Source organism: Thermobia domestica, chromosome 18 (assembly GCF_964235325.1).
Source record: "Thermobia domestica chromosome 18, izTheDome1.hap1.1, whole genome shotgun sequence".
NCBI classification, from domain to species: Eukaryota; Metazoa; Arthropoda; class Insecta; order Zygentoma; family Lepismatidae; genus Thermobia; species Thermobia domestica.
This window is the reverse complement of record NC_137471.1, coordinates 139,437,814-139,458,418: the sequence shown is the minus strand read 5'-3', so window position 1 is coordinate 139,458,418 and position 20,605 is coordinate 139,437,814. Positions and strand designations below refer to the sequence as shown.

Sequence of the window (20,605 nt, the reverse complement as noted above, 5' to 3'; positions counted from 1 at the left end):
GATCAAAATGTAGTGGTTATGAAGCAATCTAGACTTCTCAACGATACGAGTACATGCAGATAAGTGACTTTAATATCCTCCAACAAGTATTCAGTTAATTAATTAAAGTTGAAGTTAAAAATGTATTAATACCTGTGGATTATTGAGATATCCTTTCATTCTTGTGAGGCCTCTCATAAGAATTTCTCCTACTTCGCCAGGATTAAGAGCTTTTCCAGTTTCCAAATCAGCGACCTGAAAGCATTTCATTATTCATTTTGGTTATGATTAGGGCAACCCAAAAGCATTAAAAGCATAACAACAATTAACAAATATGGTTGGTACGTTGAACATGGTTGTGGTTGTCTAAGCGTCCATAAGTAACTAAGTTTAAGAGCATAATAAAGCATAATTTTAGAAAGCAAAGCATAATTTAAAATATCTAGCACAATTCTTGGAAAATTCTATTTAACTGCAAGTTTAACATACTATATTAATATTTTTAAAACCAATATTTACAATGCAAAATCATTGAGAACATAACAATGCAACAATGAGAAGCTTCTCTTTATTTCTGTAAATTTTTCGGTGTAATCCTTTGAAATGGAGAAAAGAAAAAAGGAAAAGAAGAAAAAACTTTCCGCCAACAATGAATGAACAATAGTTTTCTTCTAAGTGTAAATGCAGAGTTCTATGAGAAAAAGTTGAAGAAACATTTAAAGATTTTATAGTTAGTACGCCCCCGCTCCCTGAATCAGAAAAGTGTAGATTCCAAATGTACAAAAAGTGCACACGAACTCCGCACTATATTGTTATGGGTACCTTTTGAATTTGAGCACTTTCTGTACTTTTGGCATCTTTTACCTTCCCTTTCTGTATATGCACCTCTAAGGCGCACACAAGTGATAAAAAAAACTGACTCGAGTAAAGCATATCTCTTTACAGTGCATTAAGTAGAAAGTTCATTAAATATGAAACATTGTAAAACAATGATTGAAATTAACAATAAAAGCATAATAAAGCATAATTTGAAAATTAACCCTCGGTTAGTCGCAACATTTAGATCCAAGGTTTTTGTCGCAATGTATCAGATTGATACATTCGCTTTTCCATTTGATTTAATACTACTAGTCATTTCTTATTATCTTTTTTAAAAAGAACATGAAAGCATTGACTTATGCTACGGTGATTAACATGGGCGGCGATTAGGGGGGGCAAGAGGGGGCAGTTGCCCCCCCACTTTTTTGAAGTGACCACTTAACTCTTTTAAATTATATAATCTACTTTTCGGTGATAGGCTAGAATTTTCATTATTCGATTTAAAAAAAGTACCAAAAAAGTTTTTTACTTGTTTTTTCTGAAGCCTGGAGGCATTGTAGAACATGTTACATATGCTTTCAGGCCTTTCTGCATCGAGACGTAGTGTGATGACGTCATAACTAAAAATATTTTTATGACTTTTTTATTACTTTTTGCAGGGTTTACTTTTGCACTTAAAAGATTGAAATTTTGCACACACATTCAGTGCACCCCTTAATATTTTCCAGATTATTTTCAGATTTCTGCGATAAAACAGTGGGGTCCAGAGGGGCAAATAAGTACAAAGAAGGTATATTTTTTAAACAAATAATCCATTTTTTCATGATTTTTCCACCTCAGGTATATAATGGAGACATGTGAGTGGTACCGTTTGAAAGTATGTTCTATCCTGAAGGGAATGATGTACGAACAATGATCATAGTATAAATAGGGATGTCTCAGGAAAATTTTATATTACATACGGGTCATCTGGAGCATTGTGGGAATGTTCTTAGCTCATTGGTAAACATTTTCCCGCACTTAGTTTTCAAAATAGAAGCTTGAATTTTTTTATATACATTTAGCACACCCCTTCGTATTTTTCAGTTGATTTTGAGATCTGTGCGTTAACAAAGGGGGTCCAGAGGGAATCAAAGTATGAAAAAATCAGAAAAAAATCCAGATTTTCCTCAAACTTTCCCTCCTTAGCGTCATGATAGGAAAACGTAAATGAAACCGTTTGAAAGGTTGTTCTATTCTGAAGAGAATGAGGTACTAACCATGATCCTAGGATAGATAGGGATGATGCTGTAGCTGATTGACTGAAATTCAATAATTTACCTTTAAAAAGCCATAATTTAAAATGGTTAATGTATATAGTTGCATTTGGAAATGTAAAGATTTTGCATATATTACTGGTTCATAGAAAAAATGGTACCATATAATATTTGTCGTTGCGTAAGAGTGTATTGGTTATTTGTCTTCCCGTGGAGTTAAGAACAGTTACAGGAATTGCGTTTTAATTGCAATTCAAAGGAATTAATATTACAATTGCGTCGTAGCATATGCATGTCATTTTCTAAGAGTAATAACATACATTTAATGGCAAGTGTGGAGTTAAAAATGTAAGTTGTTCATTAATCCCCAGTTTCAATATAACTTCTACAAAACAAGCCTTATTATTCATTAGTATGATTAATAATATCCTTTCTATTTATTTGTTTTACAAATGTTATTAAATAATCTGATCACACAATTTTCCAGACAGAATTTTAAGATGTTCATGAGCAAGGAATCATGAGCAATTAAGTAAATTACTCTTGTCAATTTACTTAATTAAATATGAAACACGATATACGGTATTTTAACTGAAAAATATAGTATCATATTAGTTATACAACCTTTCGTCAAACAAAGTGTTAGAAACAATGAGAAACAGTAACATTGATATACACATATTCAGATCATATCTTGCCCCCCACTTTTAGAGTCCAATCGCCGCCACTGGTGATTAATTACGTCGCATTTTGTTTTAAATGTTCTAATTTGAGGAAGAAAATAAGTTTTGAAAACATTATGAAATCACAGTAGCTCAAGAAAAAAAATAGTCGCGGAATAGGTCGCAAGGTATCAGATTGATACACAAACTTCTGGAAGCTTTCTTCTTTATATGCTTTTGTATCTAAAACACAAACATATTACATATTGCTTTTATTTATTCAAAATCTAAAGCACTAGACAACTATAGCAAGATTATTATAACAACTCAATCCTCCGTGAATGATATTGCTAAGCACAAACTTAATTTATTTATTTATTTATTTATTTATTGTCTTCAACAGAGAATATATTCTCCAATTACAGAAGACCTGTACAATATATTTTACAAGTTTACTATTGTAATAGATTTAAAAGAAAAAGAACAAAAAAAGTAATAAGAATAAAGATAAATATATACAATTAATTTTGTAACAAACTATTTAAAACTGAAATAGCTACAGTAGCAGAAATACATGAAATTACTACGCTTATACATAAACATGTGAATATACTTTTAGGAATTCATAAAACATTTTGTCGCAACAATTCACAATAGGTTCGAAATGACATATTAAAATCTAAATACGGCAATTTCTGTGATATAATATTATATGTTTTGCACATTCGGATCAATGGTGAACTGCCGTAATGCTCCGTTCTAGGTGTATCATATAATAATAAGCACCTCTGTCGAGTATTAGCCATTTTTGTGTTAAATTTTAATAGTCCCAGAAACGAACTGTTATCGTATATACCTTTAATCAGTTTGTATAAAAATATTTGTTCATTTAGTTTTTGTCTATTAGATAATTTAGTATAATCAAATTCATTTAGCAAATGCTGGTATGATATTCTATGTCTTGTAGCTGAGATGTGATATTTCCGGAAATACAAATAACGTAGAAAACGTTTCTGAACTGCTTCTATTTTATTGGAATGGGAGAATGTAGAAGTTTTCCATATTAAGGATCCGTATTCCAACTTACTTCTTACTAGACTATTAAATAAAACTTTACTAGAATTAATAGTTCTAAAGTTTGCAGCGTTTCTGATAATAAAACCTAATTGTTTGTATGCACATTTAACTATATAATCCAGGTGATTGTTAAACGTAAGTTTTGAATCTAATATTACACCCAAATCTTTAATATAATTTACCCTCTGAACTAACTGTTTATTAATTGTATATTGAACTTCCGGGCTGTGCTTAATATTACTAAACACAATATAATTACATTTCTTAACATTAAATTGAAGTCTATTTCTTACTGACCAGTTACACAATTCATCAATGTCTTGTTGTAGATATAGGCTATCTCTTTGATTATTTACTTCGATAAATAATTTAATATCATCTGCGTACATTAGGCAGTTGGCATATTTAACAGTATTAAATATATCATTAATATATAATATAAAAAGAAGAGGTCCAAGGTTGGATCCTTGAGGTACTCCAGTATTACATCTATATTCTACGGACTTAAATTGTTTGTACATCACATATTGCACTCGATCCGTAAGATATGATCGGAAGAGTTTTATATATTGTGAACATAATCCAAATTTATCAAGTTTATCTATTAGTATTGTATGATCAATCTTGTCAAATGCTTTGGAAAAGTCAAAATAGACTGAGTGGACAGATGAACGCCTATGGAAAATAGTATATATGTATTGAACATAAATTATTAAATTTGTCATTGTAGATCTGCCAGGGTAAAACCCATGTTGAAATTCCGAAATATGTGGTTTGACATGCTTTAGAATTCGATCAAACAAAATTTGTTCAAATATTTTTGCTGGTGCACATAATATTGCTATAGGTCGATAATTTTCAATTACTTTGCTATCTCCTGATTTCAAAACAGGACATACTCGAGTTGTTTTCCATAATGTAGGGAAACAACTAGTTTTTATAATCATATTAAAGATGGAGCAAAGTGGATTCATAAGTAGTTCAGAGCATGCCTTAAGTATATAAGGAGGTAATCCATCAGGTCCACCAGCCTTTTTTGGTTTAAGTTTCTTTATAGCAATTCTATATTCATTGATGGATACACTATTTAAAGTTAAACTATGAGAAACAAACATATTATCACTAGTGGGCCAGTCCATGGTATTGGGGGAGGTTTCATATACAGATTGAAAGAATTGGGCATACCCATCAGCTATACTTTTACCAGTTTCCAATACATTATTTTGATATTTTAGTATGCTATTATTATGTCTCACTTTTCCCTTTTTATTTTGAACTAAATTCCAAAAGGAACGGATATCACCTTTAATGTCTTTTTCAATTTGTTTTACAAAATCAGAGTATGCAATACTTATCATTTCCTTTAATTCTCTCCTGATCTGTACGAACATAAATTTATTATATTCAGAAAATTTTGACTTTTTTCTATAATATTCTTTTAATTTTAATTTATCTATAATATTCTTCGTGAACCAATATGGATATTTCTTTTGAGTATATATCCTTTTCCTGGGAACAGTTACATCAAATATTGAGTTCAAAATCTGATAAAAGTTATAAACTGCGTCCTCTACATTACAGGAGGTACTTACAACGTTGAAGTTAGCTTCACTTAAGAGTTTATGTAATTGCATAAAATCCGCTCTTTTAAAATTTCGTTCAATAATATATTCTTTTTTTATATAGTTAATTACTCTTTCTTGTTTAATCATAATAATTAATGAAGGATGGTGTTTATCCGGTTTAACCATTAGGTCATTTTCTTTGAAGATTTCAATTCTTTCTTCAAAATTCGATAAAACTAGGTCAAGAGTTCTATAATTACAATTCCTAATATTATTCAGTGAACACAAACCAGAAATATTCAAAAAATCTGATAGTGTTTTGTAACAAGTCCCTCCTGTTGTAAGATCATACTTAGAATCAGTGATTAAAGGAAGATTAAAATCTCCTATTACAATTACATTTTCATTAAACCACTCGTAATTTGTTTCAAATAAATTATAAAAAGATATATAACTTTCAATTTTAGATGCAGGGCAAAAATAAATTCCAAAAATGTAATATACTTGGTGGTTTAAAATTATTCTAACACAGATAACTTCATTTTCATTACCCAGGTCAATTCTATAAGAGCTGATATCCTCTTTTACTGCAATCAGCACCCCACCACCTCTTTTGTTTAATCTATCAGTACGATAAACTTTGTAAGAATCAGTAAATAATTCATTATTTGTAATTCCATCATGCAACCATGTTTCTGTTAATACAATAATGTCATATTCACAAGACAAGCTATTCAGATAAAACTCATTAATTTTAGTATTCAAACCATTTACATTTTGATAATAAACAGTCATGCCATTATGACAATCCATCTATTATATATTTAAAACATCTTCAAGTGTTTTTAATACAAATACATTCCTATCATCTACCCTTTTTCTCAGTTTTATTGTACCTGCATCATCCACCCACAAATAAGCATAACCCTTTTCCTGTTTAACTTTCCTAGCCTGTCTCATGATATCCTTTCTATATCGAGTTAGACTTTGATTGATGTACACGGGTTGGTCTTTACTGAAGCCAACTTGAATTGCGTTCAAATTTCTTTTAACCTTCCTTTTTCGCAAGAATTCCTCTTTATCAACCCTCCTAACAAACTTAACAATAATACCACTTTTAGGCTGATTTGGAGTCTGTTTCAACCTATGACATACATCAATTGCTTCCGTTTTAACATCTAAGTCCAAAGCATGACCGACACTTTTTACAATTTCATAAGTATTTTCATTCGGTAACTGTGGAATTCCATATATTTCAATAGTATTTCTCCTGTTATATTGATCTACATCATCAAGCAATAAGCGCGTTTCGTTTAGTTCTTTCTTTAAAAGTGAATTTTCTTCCTTTAGTTGGTCAATTTTAACAACACACTCATTTATTGTCTCAGTTTGAGTTTTTATTAGGGCTGTACTTTCATCTAGTTTCTGGTGAGCAAATTCTAATGATTTTCCCAGTTCACGTTCAAGTTCTTTATTAGAGCTTTTTAATTTCGTCATTTCGTCTTTGAGATCCTTAAGCAATTTGTAGATATCTCTCAAAGATGGAATATCGGGATCTTGAGCAACTTCCGCGTGCATACTAGCGCGTCTGTTTTTTGAGCAATTTTTACACCTCCATGATTGATTCATAGATTTCATGCATTCAATATCAGTATTGGTTAATTTTGCACATTTCAAATGACATAGATTATAACAGTCTGTGCACTGAACTTTAGACGATTCTTGTCTTGGTATAGATTTTTCACATTCAATACACGCACTCATTTTATTATCGTGTTTTGTTTCTTCTACAATCGACAACCTAGTGATATTAGGACGCACTCCGAATATATTAACTCGGTGCTGGCAACTATGACAGTAACTATCAATTGTTTGTTTACATTTACACTTCACAGCTAACCAGCAGCGTGGTTTTCAATGTTTAAATGTAGATAAACTAGATAAATGACGTGTTAGGTAATTCAAACAAATCTACATTACTTACTGTTTATGCTAGTTCACTTCACTTGAGATCACAACACAGAAAAACCATCACATTTACATAAAAACTTCGGAGCACAAACGAATACGTGTTACCTTCCCATCGCCAGTGTAGCCAGTCCTGCTACACCTGCTTAGGAATGTTATAGTGTCTCTAAACAAAATAAGTATAGGAGAGTATATAGAAAAAATGAACTTATATTAAGTAATTATACCCCTGATATCATGTTAGTTCGAATTCAAAAAACATAGAAATATAAACAATCATAAATCATTTACTCGTCACTCGATTCAACTGGTATTGTTTCTATTCGAGGAAAGCAATCGGTGCACACGGGTTCCATATGCTGGAGACAAATTGGTCGGCTGCATTTCTTGCATTTAGTTCTGGTCAATCTTAGTTTTTTGTTCTTCCTACATAAATCGCAGCTCCTTCAGTTCCTTCACCAATCGATTCTTCATCTGCTACATTTGCTGGTCGATACTTTTCCAGACTCGCTTGCAAAGCAGAAGGAATCCCTTGACTTAGAAGACTTCTCTTGCAGAGCTGCTCATGCACAAGCTCATGACTTAGTTGTTTCAAGAAACGCCTCCTAGTAATTTTAGCCTGACCATTACCAAGAAAGGTTATTTGTGAATTTATACCAGCTATATTCAGCATCGAGAAAAAAAAACAACACACGGCCAGCGCTGCGTATTTCAGGCTACATTGAACGAGGCACACATTTTGTCCAAAATGTCAACACCTGATTTCGTCTGATTATAAAAGGTAATCATTTCTGGCTTTGCGGCAGTTCCACTTGTTTCGTCTATACGATCATCAAAATGATGGCTTGATACTACTAAAACATTTCGGTTTTTCTTCGGTACATAGGAAACGAGAGTAACATCATTCGAAAATGCAAACATGCTTGACTTTTCAGGCCTATACTTTAGATTCAAAAGTTCCAGTGGCAACTGTCTTTTATTTTTCTTTATGGTTCCCACATACGATAATTTCCGTACTTTCAAGTCAGCAATTAGGTTCAAATCGGTAAACCAATTGTCCGCAGTTATATTTCGTCCTGTTCCAACTATGGGCTGCACTAATCTCTTGACAACATCAGCCGGCTTGTTACTAATGGAATAAGGTCCGTCAGGCATTTTTCCTGCATAAATTTCCATGTTGTAAGTATAATATAATTTTGCATCAACCAATGCATAGATCTTAATTCCGTACTTAGCAGGCTTTGCAGGGATGTACTGTCGGCAACTGCCGCGGAAAGCATCCAGCTTTTCATCTATAGTAACATTAGTGGACAAAGAATAGTTCTTTTGGCAGTTTTCAACAAAACATGTAAACAGTTCCCGAATAGCAGCAATATTGTCCACCTGTTTTCTTTCGTCTCGTGTAGTACGGTCATCAAACCTGAGACATCTGATCAGAAATCTAAATCTTCGGAGACTCATAACCTGTCTAAATATTTCCACACCATCCTCATCAGTTCCCCATAAATAGTCCAGTGTCAGTCTATTTGCGTGCAAAGTTCCGGCGAAATAAAGAAGACCAATGAACCCCTTTACTTCACACAAATTGGTATCACCTGCATCACGTTCCCTTTTGAAACTACCCCGCACGATATTTATTTATTGATTAGTATATCGAACGATGTCTTCAAGCATTTTTTCAGTGAAAAAATTTTGCCAGCACTGTAATGGAGTCTTACTTTCATTAGCAACACCAATCACACCGGGAAGCTTTACAACTATATTTTGAGGAAGCACTCGTCTATTCATTTGACGCGGAACAATTTGCCACTTTGTAGTTTTATCTCTACCAAGGTACACTAATTTCTCATTTGGGTCACGTTCTTCATTTGGTTCACTTTCTCCTTCAGTGCCACTCTCTTCTGTTTCAGAATCTGTTTCACGTATTTCTGGCGTACATTCTTCTGCATCTGTGTCGGCAACGTCACTAAAATCTTCGATTTCAGCTGGATGAATTGACTCATCATCATCAAACAATATTTTCCGAATTTCTTGAACATCAATCGAATCACTGAGATTAAATACAAGTTCACGTTCTGCCATAATATACAGTAGCAACTGTGAGCTTAAAACTTGAAATACTTGTCTAAGGGTAAATGAAGAAAAATTGAGCTAACTGAAACATAAAATACCTCTCTTATAACACGATTAGTCGCAACCGTTCTATCTGATACACAGCCGTAACTACAACGCCATGTGCGAATGTCACCGTGAACTCTTCTACTCATAGGTTTGTAGAGTAAAGCTTGAGGAATACACGGAATGGGCGCCGCGAGCGACATCGCAGTCACAAATGTTCGTAGAAAAATGATCAGCTGTATCAATCAGAACCCCATGCGACTAACCGAGTGTTAATAAAGCACAATTAAACAAAAAATAAAGCATAATGTGGGTTGCTCCAGTTATGATTCTGAGTTGAACATAATTTTAATATAAACACAAGACAATGATCCTCTAGTAATATAATAATTATTCTTTATATATTACATGATCACATTTTTACCTAAAACTAAATTCAATATAGCGTAATCTCAAAAGCTACCATGATGAATTGCAATCTGACAGATGCCTCGGATGTTCAGACAAATATTCATTTCATTGATTTACTTTCTGCTAACTATTTCTGTAATTAAAAAATGTAATATAATTTTCTTTAATACTGTATACGAAGGAGTAATCTACATTTACCATTCCTTTATTTCAGAATGAATTCAATTATATTATCAAGATACTTGAAGTTCATACCCACCTATTAATTACCACTATTACGAGGGTAAGTCAAAAATTATCCACATTGTAGCTATATTTTTTCTTACATTGTTGATACTGATCTCTGTCATCGTTTATTTTATTGTTATGCTGTTGTGGTCATGCTTTCAAACTCTGATCCTAATTTCTACATTTGTCTTCCTTTTGTTGCAGATAGATCATGGCCGCTCTATTAGAAGTATGCACTAAAGAGGAACAACGAGCAGTAATCCGGTTTTTGTGGTCGGAATATGTATCAGGGGCCGCAATCCATAAAAAACTTGAGGCACAACACGGTGACAGTTTCTTGCCGCAACAGAGTGTCTACGAATGCATTAAAAAAATCAAAAATGGCCGCACAAGTGTTATGCACGAGGAAGGAGTCACAGATGTCGTTTGGTTCCTTCCTCGTGCGTAACACTTGTGCGACCATTTTTGAATTTTTCATGGATTTCATAAATGGATTGCGGACCCTAATACGAGTGCACCTTCCGACCACAAAAACCGGATCACTGCTCGTTGTTCCTATTTACTGCAAGCTTCTAATGAAGCGGCCATGATCTACTTGCAGCAGAAAGAAGACAAATGGAAGAATTAGAATCAAACTTTCATAGAATGACCATAGCAGTATAAGAATAAAATAAGTATTGGCCTTCCCTAGAGTATATCGTCATTGAACCTTCTCATTCCCTTCACGCAGCAGATCAAAAATGCCGAGAACGGGGAGGAGCTCAAAGAGCTGTTTTATTTATAATTCACTTGATCATCCGAGCTCCTTTGTGGCTAAGCGGTTAGCGTACGCGCCTTTGGCGTGGGAGACCCGGGTTCGATTCCCGGCGGGAGCTCATGTGGTTCGGATTCAACGTTAATCAGTATGTCCACGTCTCATATAGCCTCACTGCTGAACGGGACGTTAAACTCAAAATTACCTCACCTCACTTGATCACTCTTTATGTACATGTTCTGCTTCTCCCGTCTCAGTTGCGAATACCACTACCGGACACTAGAGATGGTTGGTAGGAAGCTGAAAACAGGCATATTACAGCGAGTTCGGGCACGTAACGTACCTGCGTACACTTACGTTCTTACTTAACGCCCGTTATGCTTCCCATGTCCGTGAATTTATGACCGTAAACCAAAGAAAGCAGTTACCTTTTATGTTTTCGGTTATTTTCTCACTAGATCGATAGAAACCAACGCTTTTAAGTACAGGTGCTATAAGCGTTGTGTTGTTGATAGAAACAATAAACTCTGTTAAAAGGTAAAAAGGATCATGCAATACAAGTTTCATTCGTCCGGTAGATGTCAACCACTAGAGGATATTTGCTGTCATCTAACGGCGAGATGTGTAACTTCTATTACCTTTGTTTCAATAGTAGTTACCGTTAAAGTCAGCATTACCCATTATGATGTTAAAAGATTCACTTCGTTAATCGTTCAAGTGACAATCGTTCAAGCTATTGCAAAAAATGTAATTAAAAGAATTGCTTTCGTTCCAGAGTTATCATGAAAATTAACGAACGAACGTAAGACACTGTTATCTATTAAGACATTAATGAATTCATCTATTAACAAACTCAATCGAGATAATAACTCTAGCTAGCTATCCAAAAAATAATAATAATAATAATAATAATAATAATAATAATAATAATAAAGTTTGCTTTGTTCAAGATGTATCGTGTAGAGTAACGCTTATTTGCGTTATCCTAATAAAGGGGGACACAAAAGAAATAAGGATATTTGGGCAAGGAAAGGGATTTTAGAACAAGATACTCAATATGCATAGGATAGATGATCAAAAAATGGTTACAAAGAATAACACTTTTATGTTATTGACTATAACTTAACGAAAATTTATTTCTAGATGAATAATATGACACTCTTGATACAAATTGAAAGACTTCGGATTCTGATAATGTATCCCCGAGAAGCGGACATTAAAATGATGACTTGTCTGGGAAATTGGTCAAAAGTAGAACTGAGATCAGTGATGCGTTTTCTGAGGGCCAAAAGCACTACATATACTAACATTCATGGGCAGATTGTAGAGGTGTATGAAGAGAACTAATATTCAAAGTACCATGTAGATAAGTGTTGTCGTACCTTGAAAGAAAAACGGACCAATATTGTTAATGATAACCCCGGACGCAGCGGTAGATTCAACTTCAACCACTGACGTTGCGCTTGGAACGACTAGAGCACCCCTTCTACAGCCCTGACCTGGCCGAGGTAAATTTCATCTTTTCCATGTTCTAAAGCAGAAAATGGCTGGCCATCATTATCTGGCATGTGATTAATGTCAAAATCGTTACCTCACGGTGGCCACGAGAACTTGACGTGGATTTATATGCAAATGATATAGAAAACTTTATCTGCCGTTGTGGTAAGCGGTTGAACAATGTTATTACATCGAGGACTATTGTTGAATGCTGTCTCTCATCAGGTGTGTTGATCTTCCTGCTATGTCTAACACATAAGCTATAATAGGTTTTTTAATCTGTTTTTCGATCATCCCTCGTACCAGCAGCTTCAACAAGAGTTGCGTTTTAAGTGACTTTGAAGCATATAGAAATTGAAGCATCCCACCGAATAACACTGTGTGGCACCTTTTGGAATATGCTGAGTTCCAGTGGAATAAAGTGCTGTACGAAACATCACTGACATATACTGACATGCTCGTTTCTTTATTGCCCAAGTGATGGCACTTGTATGTTGGCAAGCTGTTCTATGTACAGAACAATGATGTAATCCAGAAATATACTACAGGTTTTCTCGGTTTTCCTCTCATTCACTGAAATTTGCCATACAACGTAATTGGATGTAACACTTCAATTCATATAAAAGAATGATTGGTAGACATTAATGCATATAGAAGAGGATGATTAGTGAACGTCTCCCTCTGTCTGGTATAGACGTACAGCATATTCCATCGAGATTTGTCTTTAAGTTCAGTTTTTTTTTTTTTTTTTTTTTTTTTTTTTTTTGTCGAATTTGTTTTGGCTTTGTTGTGGTTGGGTTTGTATTAACTCAAGCTTTTACTGATGGACTGCCCTTTGAAGTGAAAAAGGTACTAACGGTTGTCGAAAATATTTCCGCTGTCCATGCCAAACATTAGCTCAAACATCCCACAACTTATACCCTTCAACTCAACATTCATTTGAATGTATATATTTTCCACCAGAAGTTACGTAAAATTTGCTTCAAGCTTAGAGTATAAATGTATTGCTTGAAATTCATCAAGAATAGGGAGGTAAAAGGGGGAGTATAGGATGCTGGAATCAATCTGAAGTCTAAAATTAGGTAAGCTTATCGTTTATTCTTGATCGATTTTAAATCCAGCAATGTGGATGAACGGAAAACCTCAAAGAAATTATACATCGCACCAAAATTAATATGAAATATTTTTTTATAAAACCTACGGCGAAAAATTATGTTGTTATTCTTATGTTCACATTTGTGCTGAAACGTCCAACTTCAGTTTGAATTTATCCGTTTACCCCTTTCTTAGGGCCAAATTCAATCGAAGTACGAGCTTCCTTTTGGCTAATGCGTAATGTACGTTTCGGCGCAGGAGACCCGAATTTGATTTCCAATGAAAGCTCATATGGTTCAGATCCCATGTTAAGTTCTAGGTCCAGCTTTCATACAGCTCACTGCTGATATGAAGGATAAACTTAAATCAAAAATCAACGCAAGTAATGAGGAATCCTTAAAGAAAATATACCAATATTGCACTGCCAAACTTACTTTAGAAAATTATTTTATCACATCTTACCACATAAATTGTACAAAATGCGCGAATTCTCACCTTGGAGTTGATGTTACTCTTCTGCCTCCTTACTCTTCACGGGTTTCAACTAAGATTATTTTTTCACTTTGAGGGAAAAAAACAATGTTTCATGCAAGTTTGGATGGTAGTAAATCTTGTAAAATACGTTTGTTTCAACTACTTCTTCCTGTTTATTTATTTAATTATTTACTATCAACACTACAGGCACAAGCCCAATTATAGTGTTGGTGTATTACAAAATAAATTTACAATAGTTTTTCTTGAACTTATAATTCATATTAGAGATAATTTCTTTGTGTTTGACACATATTTTCTTATATCAAGAGCATATTCTCCAGATTGGTGACTTCAATAATACGTTGGTCCTTGCTGTTTGGCAATAGAACAGGCTAGAGTTATTAGCACGAGTTTTAGTGTCGGGACATGAAAATTTAGTGTTGATAACACATCTGTATAGTTGAATTAGTTTTGTACTATTTTATGGTGAAAAATCAGATCTATCACCTTTCGCCTTTGTTCAAGTGTAGGGATACAGAAGTTGTCTATTAATGTTAGATAGTTTTCATAAGACGGATAGATCCGGTTCTCTTGTATGCCAAGTATTTGATAAATTTAAATTGGACTTTATTCCAGTTGGTGTCGGTATTGCTGTTACGGTCGGTTCCAGTCACAGCAGCACATTTCAATATTCATCGGACACGAGAATAATACATTAGCACGTTGCCACTCGCTATATTTAATTTAAAAAATTTCATTTTGTAATTACGTTAGATTCCTTACCTTAATTTCCATATAAGGAAGTATCATCCCTACACATGAAGTAGGCAGATCTGAAAGAAAAATAATCTAGATAATAGAAAATTTACAAGAAATACACAATCAATGTTAGAATGTCAAATACTAGCTTTACATAGATATCACAATTTTCTTCTAAGAAGAGACGACCAAAGCAAACTGAGAATGATCAAAATTGAAGACTTTGGGGCAAAAACCCGTAAAGTCCAAAAAGTGAAAGTGTAAAGGAGGTATCTTCACAAGGGTCTCTGTTCATCCTATTTTCTTCAAACTTGGCACATATATACTAGACCAAAAATAAATCACCACGTATTTTTTGTTTCTTTCAGAAAATAGGTTAAAGGGGCCAAAGGGCCCCTTTTCAAAAAAGGGTCCGATTTGATCAAAAGGGCAACTTTAAAGAAACGAAACTCTGCGATGCAAAGATTACTCCAAAGTAGGAAATACGGGTTTTATCGTTTTTGCTAGAAAAGGGTTGCAGGGGCAATGCCCCCTTCGAAATGACAAAGGACTCCGCACAATCCTTAAGGATATCTGATTTCAGTGGAATTGCTTGAAACTGTGATATGTTGCAGATATGCTGTTCCTAAGAAAAAATCTCAATGGGCACAACCACAAATCACTTACGTTTGGCCACTACGAGACCAGTTTTTTTGAAAGCAGCCTAAGATAGTGTTATTCTGAATTTCAATGAAAAGGGCTGAAACTGATATGTTGTAGATATTGTGGTCCTGCAAAAAAGTCTCAATAAGCACAACCACCAATTACTGATCGTTTGGCCACTACAGGGCCATTTTTCCAAAACAGCAGAAGTTAACATTATTCTGGATTTCGGTGGAATTGCTTGAAACCGTGATATGTTGTAGATATTGTGACCCTGAGAAAAAGTGTGAAGAGGCACAACCACCCATCGCTGACCGTTTATCCACTATAGTATCATTTTTTTAACGACCAGGAGGTAACGGCATTCTGAGTTTCGGTGGAATTGCTTGAAACTGTGATATATTTTAGATATTGTGATCCTGAGAAAAAGTCTTAATGGACCCAACTATCAATCAGTGACCATTTGGCAACTACGGGGCCAGATTTTTTTTTAAAAAATAGCAGAAGGTAAGGATACTCCTTTATTTTGGTAGAATTGTATGAAACCCTGAAAAGTCGTATCCCACAACCCGGAAAAGGGATGGCGAGAGTAGCGGCCAATGTCATTTCAGCACAGGCAACATTAAGATGTTCATCTTACGGGACAAAGGAAAACCCTAGAAAGCAATCGACAATTTTTCTCAGGATCACGATATCTACAACATATCACAGTTTCATTCATTTACACCGAAATCAAAAATATCGTTATACTAGGCTGTTTTAAAATATCTAGATCTGTAGTGGCCAAATGGTCATAATTTGATGGTTGTGCCTATTGCGACATTTTCTCAGGATCACAAAAGCTACAACATATCACAGTTTATTCATTTCCATTAAGCCTTTTTCTCATGATGAGAAGCTCTTGAACATATCTTAGTTTTACTCAATCTTACCGAAATCCAGAACATCGTTATACTCGGCTGCTTTCAAAAATGTGGCCTCGTAGTGGACAAACGGTCAGTGATTGGTAATTATGCCCATCAAGACTTTTTCTCGGGGTCACAATATCTACAACATATCACGGTTTCAAGCAATTCCACCGAAATCTAGACTACCGTTGCCTTCTGTTTCCAAAAAAAAAAAAAAAACCCTGTAGTGGTCAAACGGTCAATGATTGGTGGTTGTGCCTATTGACACTTTTTCTCAGGATCACAATATCTACAGCATATCACAGTTTCAGTCATTTTCATCAAAATCCAGAATATAATTATCTTCGGCTGCTTTCAAAAAGGTGGTTCTGTAGTGCCAAACGATCAGTGATTGGTGGTTGCGTCCAATGAAACTTTTTCTCAGGATCACAATATCTACAACATAGCACAGTTTCAAGCATTCTACCGAAATCCAGAATACCGTTCCCTGCTTTTCTTTTTTTCTTTTCTTTTCTTTCTTCTTCTTGTTTTTTTAAAGTGTTTTTATAGTGCCCAAATTGTCATTGATTGGTGGCTGTGCTTGTTGAGACTTTTTTCATGATTACAATATGTACAACATATCAGGGTTTCAAACAATTCCACTTTGTGGTGGGCAAATACCGTGTGCGTGGGTTTCCTCGGGGTTCTCCCGTTTCCTCCCACTTTCTTCATTCCACCATTTCATTCATTATTCATAATCACCGTCTCCTTTAGCCTAACCGGCATAAGCGTGGGACGTAAAACTCAAAGATTTCATTTCATTTCATTTCAAGCAATTCCACCGAAATCCAGAATAACGTTACTTTCTACTGTTTTGAAAAGAGTGGCCCTCTAGTGGCCAAATGGTCAGTGATTAGTGGTTGTGCTTATTGAAATTTTTTCTCAGGATCACAACATCTATTCCCTGTTCAGCGTAAGCTTCAAACTCCGATAAACAAAATATTTGTATCCTTCCGCTCGTCACAAATACGATTGGCTAGTGATGTATCACTCCCGCTCCCCACGGGGAGGAGCAAAATATACACGTGCATTTTGACAATACTGTCTCGTGTTGTCCAGATATTTACAGCAGCAGCAGAAAAGAAAGAAAAATAATTTTAAAAAATATTTGAATTTCGGTGGTAAACAATTGTTGCTTAGTGAGTAAAGGTTTACCTTGGTGTTTCGCCACAACACTCGCGGAAACGGGATTCATGCCAGCCATCTTTCAGACTTTAAAAACAGAACACACATTCACAGTTGAATTGGTGCCATAATTACTGCGCGTGCGTAATGGTAACTTTTATTGTTTCATTAACTACACTCGATTGCAGTTTTATAACAATAATCCGTATTATAATTTTGTCATTTATAGTAATGTAGCTGTTTTATTTATGGAGCTTCATAGTAAAAATAATAATCAAATCACTTGAACTATTTTGCGGAGGAGTACAAGCGTCTGTAGGCCAACAGTAAATCGGTGAGATTTAGTTTTATGTGGCTTTGTTTATCGCAGTTGAGAGCTTAGGCCGAACAGGGTTTACACCATATCACAGTTTCAGTCCCTTTCATTGAAATTCGGAATATCACTACCTTCGGCTGCTTTCAAACAAGTGGCCTCGTAGTGGCCAAACGATCAGTAATTAGTGATTATGCCCATTAAGACTTTTTCTCAGGATCACAATATCTACAACATATTACAGTTTCAGTCATTTTTAAAGAAATCCAGAATGTCGTTATCTTCTACTGTTTTTAAAAATGTGACCCTTTAGTGGCCAAACGATCAGTGATTTGTAGTTGCGGGCATTTAGACTTTCTCTTAGGAACAGCATATCTAAAACATATCACAGTTTCAAGCAATTCCACCGAAATCCAATTTTCGTAAGGATTGTGCGGAGTCCTTTGTCATTTCGAAGGGAGCCATTGCCCCCTACAACCCTTTCCTCGCAAAAACGACAAAACCCGTATTTCCTACTTTAAAATCTTTGCATCGGCAGAGTTTCGTTTTTTTTTAAGTGCCACTTTTAATCAAACCGGTCCCTGTTTTGAAAAGGGGCCCTTTGGCACTTTTAACCTATTTTCCGATAGAAACAAAAATTTACGTGTCTATTTATTTTTGGTTTAGTATATATGTGCAAAGTTTGAAGAAAATCGGATGAACAGAAACCCTTGTGAAGCTATCTTCTTTATACTTTCACCTTTTGGACTTGACAGGTGTTTGCCCCAAAGTCTTCAATTGTAATACATAATCTAAATTTCATTTTATTTAAAATTTATACTGTATTACACGTTGCAAAATAAAACCGGAAACAAAACTAAATAAATGCTTAAATAAAAAAAAGGAAAGCCAGTCAAAGGAACAAACAAGATGCAGACGAAGGGTCCTAAAATATAGGTAATACAGAAAAGAATGACACTTTTGAAACTTAGCAACAGATTCATTTCTCACTTTGGAAGAATCCAAACCATCAGCATTTATCATTTTCTTTATGCTACAAGCAGTTCGGAACTCATGTGTGGTGTGGAGCGTTTCCAAGATGAGTTGCAGCTGGAGAAGGGTGTTTGTATGCTACCTTCTGCTACGTCCGCTAGTGCACCTATACTGGTCTCAGTTGTCAAAAAGGTTCCAAAACCTTCTATATCGAAGATTCGGTTTAGTGTCTTGAGTAACTTTCCAGAAGTAAACATTTTCTGTGTGATGTTCAGCGAGAGACTGCAGGCTGATCTGCCTTCACTGAAGCAACTATGACTGGCGATTCATTCATCAGCATGTTTGAAAACTGGTTGCTTTTACAGCTAAATCCCAAATATAATGATTATACAACGATAACGTGTATTTATCACGTATTTACTACCTTTATCTTGTATAAAGGGTGTGTGGGGGAGGAAAAATGAAAGGAAACTCCACCTACACACAAGCCGTCAGAAGAACTAAAGTGGGGAATTTAGCTCAGTTCACAGGCACTGGATTCGGACGGCTGTCCTTTAAAGTAAAAGATCATTGGGATATTAGAGTTAATAATGAAGAAATTCTATGAAAGAAGAGAGACAGGGCTAGGGTTAGGATTATCGGTTAGGGTAGGTGTACCTTCATGACGTCCGGGCGTGCGTTGGTCCCTCTCTGGTCTCCTGGTATCTTGCTATGGATCTGGTCCTGGACTATTGGCGGGATATCGCGGGCATCCGCCAGTTCGTAGGAGAAGTCCGAGATTAGCTTCCACTCCGCACCGTTACTCCCGGCTTCAAATCTATATCGCTACTCCCCGAGACGGAAGTAACCGGGGCTATTTAAGGAGGGCTCCCAGGCTCGGTGACTATTCTGGTTGATATCGAAAGCGAGTCCCAGACGTCATAGGAGGTGTGGTTTTAGGTGTTGGGAGGAGACAGGAAGGTGTCTCTCGTAACTTTATTACAATAAATACATAACATTCATAAATTGCTGATGTAGCAAAACAACAACCAGTTGACTGTTGACAGTTCAGGACGCAAGCACTCTACACAGAAACTCCACAAAACACAAATAAAATTAATAGAAACCTGTCACCAACATCATTGTCTGCATAACTCAATGCATTATTAATAACAGTCTTTGTGAATTCAAGCAAAGACACATTGATTCCTTTACACTCCCCCGTCTGGAACTGAAGATATATAAAAAAAAAAACAAGTTTATTTTATATCATCGTTCATTGAATAATATGCACCACTAAATTGATAATCATGTGTATATATACTTATCACCGAAGAAAAAAAACACCAAAATAAAATGAAAACAACACAGAAAACAAAAAAAATGTTAATAATTCGATATTTAGGTTAGAAGTTCCAGTCTTCTTCATATTACTGCACTTTTCTTTCTTTGTCTTTTGCGTTAAAAAAAGGACAAAAGCACACATATCCATATATATATTTGTAAACACAATAAATGTTCACTTGACGTATAAAGAAGCGTTCATTGAAGCACATGTCCATGTAAACACAAAAGCACGTGGGATTGTTTATAACTACGTAAGACCTTAAGAAAAATTTGCTGACTCGGAGCCCTTGAAAATATATCGGTCAGTAGTCTTTGACGATAGCACTTCCAAGATGGCCTGGCTGGCCGTAGTTCAAAAAGCTTCCACTAGGACGGCGCTGTAGTCTGAACAGATACGAAGCACAGATCGTCGAATGATGCAGTGTAACGGAACGAAGACGGGTATTATAATTATTTGTATTAGTTCGTATTCAAGAAAAAAAAAGTTCAACTGATGAGTATCGAAGAGGAACTCTAGGTAGAATAAATAAGGTAAAGTAGTTATGAAAAGGGTTGAGAAAATAAGCTATGGGTTAGTTAGAACGGGGAGGAAAAAAAAAAACAATGTGAATTAAGGAG

General features: G+C 35.0%; 1 protein-coding gene across 1 annotated transcript in view; it reads right to left on the bottom strand.

The window, feature by feature from the left end:
* Nucleotides 1-20,605, bottom strand: part of LOC145675902 (uncharacterized) — a 142,922-nt gene that overhangs the window by 35,556 nt on the left and 86,761 nt on the right. The window contains exons 9-10 of the mRNA XM_081746696.1: nt 14,687-14,736; nt 133-234 (exon numbers count right to left, since the gene is read on the bottom strand). Of these exons, the coding sequence (XP_081602822.1) occupies nt 133-234; nt 14,687-14,736 (152 nt within the window). The remainder of the gene's footprint in view (nt 1-132; nt 235-14,686; nt 14,737-20,605) is intronic.